Consider the following 6000-nt stretch of genomic DNA (forward strand, 5'->3'; position numbering starts at 1 on the left):
GTACTTTGAGAACTTGCTCTTGGGAGGTGTGTGTGTGTGTGTGTGTGGTGTGTGTGTGTGTGTGTGTGTGTGTGTGTGTGTGTGTGTGTGTGTGTGTGTGTGTGTGTGTGTGTGTGTGTGTGTGTGTGTGTGTGTGTTGCTGTGTACAGTGCTGGGTATTGCTTCTGATATTTTTTAAGTAATTAAAGAAGGCTTTGTGGTTATCCTTCACCTAGATGGCTATTTACACCTAATTTCTGACTTTGTTTGAATTGATCATGGCCCAGAGTTCCTTGTGAAGTTTAGAAAAAGCATTTGTGGCATCTTGAGAGTTAGATTTATGTTTGTGTGCAATATTTTTTTTTCTTTTATTGTAGACCCTGTTTGTATTGGTTCAACCATAGCTGTTTATTTTGAATTTGGTATTGTATTAATTTCTAAGGGGGGACAAGTGCATTTATGCAGCTATTCACATGTGCATTAAATTTGGTACTCAAGGATTCTGTATAAGCAGTGGAGTTAACATGGTGGAAGGAGCTTTTGAATTTGTCTGTGTTATCATTCAATTTTGGTAGATTAGCCTTGCCATGTATTCTGAAAACTAAGGTATTTGAAGATGCTTAGGGCTTCAGTCATATGGTGAATGTGATTGATTTGTGGTCTGATTAGACCTGGGAGAAAGTTACAATTATTGGGGGAGCAAAGTTGAACCATTTTGATAAGGACCAAAATCAAGGATTTTATTGCCTCTGATTGGGATGCAGACGAAATGGTCCATGGAGTTTATATTGAAGTTCAGAAATTTCAGGCATATATGACTGAGGATGTATACGTCTGCCTATTTACAGAAGGGGTAGTTGAAGCTTCCTAGGAGAATAGTGATTGGCTTAATATATAAGGGTTCAATACTAGTCTGGTGGAGTTATGGGCTAAGAAGGACATACATGAGGTCCTGTAGTTAGCTATAATATGATAAGGGGCTTTAATAATAGTTACTTGGATATGAAGGCGTTGCAGATCCTTATCTTGTCTACCTAGTCTGAAGATGAAGTGTTTTTTAGGAATATGGAGACAACGCCTCCTTTTGTACTTCTGTCTAATATGGTGGGCCTGAATGTGTGATATAGTTTGAAACCCTGCACTGACAAAGTGCATTTAGTAGTCTTCAGCCAGATCTCAGTTCAGTGGTGATGCAGTGCTCTTCAGGGTAAGGAAGTGAAGGTTTTTGTCAAGGCTCCTAGTATTAATTAGTAACATCTTAATGTTATCTGGATTCTGTTTACTTATATGAGAAACTTTAGAAGAATGATAGTGCCTAAAAAGACACTATGAAGGTGACAAGAATCTATCTAATATACAAAAGCCTTGGGGAGGGGTGCAAGCCATCCTTGGCATAGCAGTTGAGACATTCTACCATCTCTTCTCAGACTGTTATATATTGGGTTCCTGTCAGAAGAACAAAGATGCATTATGTCGAATGCGTCTTCGTCAAAATATAAATGTCGAAAACATAAAATGACGAAGCGGCTTTTAAGTGAATTCTTTCTCTGGGAAAGAAATTGCTTGGCTGCTTCCGTCACTTTGCCGTTTTCAGCACTGTAGTGCAATCTTGGAGTTGGTATATTTGAGTAGGGGGGTGTGGGGGGGGTGAAACCTCCCACTTAAAATAGTGTTTAGTGTGTTTTTTTTGGGGGGGGGCACAGCGAATGTTTTTCCCTGGGAAAAAATTTGCTGTTCTGGCTGTTCACTCTTTTTTGTTTTTGTTCTTTTGTGGTCGATATAACAGCATTCAATCTTTTGATCGTTCGTTGTTATAACATAGACCCTTATATATTGTACTCCCTTTGAATGACACCAGAAGCATAAGCCATTTGTTGAAATCAGTAATATTCATTCATGTTATGGCATCATTCTTGGTGAAGATAGAATGTTGTTCAAGGCTAGGTTCACACCAACTTCCGATTAATATTCTGAGAGCTCTAGCAAATCCAGCAGTATTCAATTATTATGAGAAATAACTTTTCTCTCTTAGAGGAGAACAGAGAAATGATTATGCAATATTTCCATCCAAGAGAAGAGGTCATTAACATGGAATATTTAAGATCTTAAAATGATCTTTTTTATGCTGGGAACCCCAGACTACTGGATAGCTTTACTATGTTCAGGAAAGTTAAAATGGCAGCCCTGCTTTCATTTTTTTTTTTTAAATGATATGGGAATTATCCCTTGGACAAACTCAAGCACTAGAGATAAGATTGTACAGTATGATTCCAGGATGGGAGTAGTCCCCAGACAGTTTACATTTATTCACTGGGGACTGTAGAAAGTAAATGATGTTAAGCAAGCAAAAGAGATGTATATGGTAGATTTGACTTTGCTTGGAGCTATTTGGATGGTAAAATCTCTTTTAGTTGTAATACCTGGGTCCTAACGTTAAATATTTTACTTCCTGAATTTTATGCAAAGGGTGAGGTGCTACAGGAAGAGTTTCTTAGTGTTTGTGAAGGATCTAAATAGGAAAGCCTCCTCTTTCTAAAACTATTTTCCTTTGCATTACTTCCCTTAAATTTTTTCAGAATTTAATTTAGTTATAAAGATGAACTAATGAACTTAATTTTGCATTGGAAAGTTAATGCTAAGACTTTTAGAAATCTATATTTTAGTCTGAACAAGAAAGAGGTAACCTCCAGTATTTTCCTATGAATGGATGTTAAGTACCTTGTCTTCTATCTTCTACTTGAACTCTAAGTAATGAATAAAAGAAATGTTGATTGACAGTAGAGCAGCTGGTTAGAAAATTTAACTTTTCCAAGTCTTTGTGGACTCCTTTGGTTGTAAAAGTATAATTAATGGTTCTAGATTTTTCCTAGCATCCAGAATAATCTCACTAATAGCTTATTCATAGGTTCATAGGTTCATAGGTTAGTTAGTTCTAATAATTTATTCAATGACAGGAATTCTGGTAAACCTGAAATGGAAGATCTGTGGCATAAGACATGAAGGTCTGTGGTATAAGACACGTGTTACATGGAGAAACGATTGTGTTGAGTTTTGTGGCTAGGCTTATAAAGGCACTGATGCATATACCTCTGAATCTATGAAACTATGAACGTAGTTGCTCCATATTGTTTCTTAAGTTTTATTAGCTGGTGATATGTCTGTGAACTTTATTTAACTGGTTTATATAGTAATTTTGTGTTTTTTTTTTCTCTAGGATAATATGCATTTGCATTTCTGCAGTGTTATACTTTTATGTGCTGTAGCATCAAATCTACCTATTAGGCCAAGCAATGATTTTTTCCTTCCCCTTACTGTTTAATCTTTTCCACCAATCCTAGTGCACTTGTTCATCACTGGATCTACCTGGTTCTCCTTCATCCCTTGTAGTTATGTCTGACTGAGCTGGGACCAGCATGGATCTTAAGAGTATTCTGTTGGAGTCATGCCAGCAACTGCTTCTGCTACTGAAGGGGATTATGTTATGACCTACCCTTATTTTCCCACCCCTTCCTTGGGTTCATTGACCTGTATGATACAGATACTCCCCTCTGTGGACCCCACCCCCCCCGGAAGCATTTTTAACAATTGTCCTCCCTCCAGAATGGGCACATCTATCCCTCCCTGCCAATCAAACCCAATTTGCCAGGGCTCTGTTTAGTACCTTTTTCCCTCTACACCATGGCAGTGGCCCAAACAATGCTTAAAATTTATTAGAAGAGACTTTCTACTCCAATACCTTTCAGCAATTTGACTCCAAGAATAGAGTGCCAGGTTTTCAAGTTTCTGTTGCTACGGGCACTGCTGGTCTTTGATTAAAGTTATTCACTCCTTGTCCTTTCCTGCACTGTTTTATTTTATTTTTATGCTTTCACTTTGTGCAATTTTACTACTTCTGATTTTAGTGAGTTACATTCAAATTTTGATTAAATTAGCTAACCATCGCCAAAGTACACTGCAGCTAAAAGTCAGGATGTGTTTGAAAGGAATGTAAGGCTGAAACAAATCACAAAAATCAGTTTTCTTTGAAGCTTATTTTGCAAGTTTGTTAGAAACTGTAAATCATGAACTGCATGCATTACTTAAAGAAGGGTTGTGGATATTTTATAATCATTAAAGAAAGAAAACTCTGTGCACATCGGCTGAAAGAAGAACCAAGTTGCTGCAGTAGTTTAAAGTATATGCAGTATGATTTATCTGCTAATACTCAGTTTTATAATTATTTTTATAGCAACATAAGAAATCAAATGATTTGATTGTATTAACATTGCAGTTTGGTGTAGACACAACATAGGGTCTTATATGACCTCATATGATTAATTTCTTTCCGAACCAAAGAGTTATCAATACCGATTACAGAATCCATCTGTTTTGCTCTAAGAATAAAGAATGAGTTTGAATTACATTAATGGTTTACTTTAAATTCTACTTTACTATCTGCATTGCTTTTTGTTTTTTTATAGTCAAAAAGAAGAGAAAGAGAAAGCTACTTCAAAAAGAATCTCACAAATTCCAGTCGGTGATCTGGAAGGTTATGCTACATTAGGGTCACCAGCAGTCATGGAAGATCTGTTACTACCCTCATACACATTCGGTGCAGACGACTATGCTGATGAGCTTACAATTTCACCCTATGCTAGTTTTACTTCACTATCAGAGAAGCAAAAACCTATCATCAGTGGCTGGTTGGACAAGCTGTCTCCACAAGGGTAAGGGCTTTTAATTTTATTTTTCATTTCTACACAATACTGATGTTATTCGTGTTTCACTGTTGCAGTCATCACACTTGGGTTATCTGCCTGCAGGTAGCCCTCAGTTGGCCCAAATACCAGAGACTTAGTATTTCTGCGTTGGTTGCTGTCACTCCAGGACTGACGTCAGGATGTCAGGGGTATAAAAACAGGCAGTCAACGCCATTACATCAGTTTTTCTTGCCCCAAATGCCAGGAGCCCCCCAACAGGGAGCTAAGCTATGGTGGAGGAAAACACCACCAGTAAAAAGTAAATACCAATACCGCTGAAAGGGGGGAGTAAAAAGGCATACAGAGATTATAGGGAGAGAGAGAGAGAGAGAGAGAGAGAGAGAGAAACCGTGGAGTTGGAGGGAGGGAAACCAGGACTACAATAGTGAATACACTCGAACATCTACATTTATGGTAAGTGTACACAACTGTACTATGTTCTTTGTGTTTCACTGTTTCAGTCATCACACTTGGGTGGATTCCCAAAGCTGAAGAAGGGTGGAGGCAGTCAAGAAGAGTTAGGGCTGGCTAGTATGCCTTGCAGGACTGCAATTGCAAAACCTGCCCTGGATTTGGTAAAGATAGGCAGATGATAATGCTTGGTGAAGGTGTGTACAGAACTCCAGGTAGCAGCTTCCAGGATGCCCCTGGTAGGGACACATGAGGAATGCTGTATAGGTAGATGTTGCCCTAGTGGAATGTGTTCTGGTGCTTGTAGCAGAAATGGATGCAGTGTGCTATCCATTTGGAAATGGTTGTTTTGAAATCGCCTTGCCCTCTGCCCCTGTTGCAAAGCTGACTAGTAACTGGTCAGATTTTCTGAAGGGCTTAGTCCTATCAAGGTAGAATCTGAGCTGTCTATGCACATCCAAAGAGTGTAGGATCCTTTCTTCTTTATTCTGAGGATTAGGGAAGAAAGTTGGCAAATGAATGGATTGGTTTAGAGCCACACTGCATACCACTTTAGGCATAAAGGAAGGGCTAGTCCTGAGGTAAACCCTGTCAGCATGGAAAATAATGAAGGGTTTCACTGCCATAAGTGCTTGAAGCTCAGACACTCTTCTAGCTGAGGTGATGGCCAGGAGCAATGCTGTTTTTCAAGCTCACTTTGGCAGCCTTAAGTTGCTTGCCCCTCTCAGGAACTGTTTGATAAGGGGGTATGAGAAGAGGGGTGGCTCAGTGCTGTAATGAGCCGAAATGGCTGAGGCATGTATCTTAATGGAGGAGAAGGACAGGCCTTTGTGGAGTAGCTCTGCTAAGTAATCTGGGATTAGAAGCAGGG

At 38.9% G+C, this 6000-nt stretch overlaps 1 protein-coding gene across 1 annotated transcript in view; it reads left to right on the forward strand.

Annotated features, from left to right (window-relative positions):
- Positions 1-6000, forward strand: part of ARAP3 (ArfGAP with RhoGAP domain, ankyrin repeat and PH domain 3) — a 1205760-nt gene that overhangs the window by 515217 nt on the left and 684543 nt on the right. The window contains exon 6 of the mRNA XM_044069919.1: positions 4440-4685. Coding sequence (XP_043925854.1) covers positions 4440-4685 — 246 coding nt within the window. The remainder of the gene's footprint in view (positions 1-4439; positions 4686-6000) is intronic.

The sequence above is a fragment of the Protopterus annectens genome, chromosome 4.part0 (assembly GCF_019279795.1).
Source record: "Protopterus annectens isolate FY-2018-M chromosome 4.part0, PAN1.0, whole genome shotgun sequence".
NCBI lineage: Eukaryota > Metazoa > Chordata > Ceratodontiformes > Protopteridae > Protopterus > Protopterus annectens.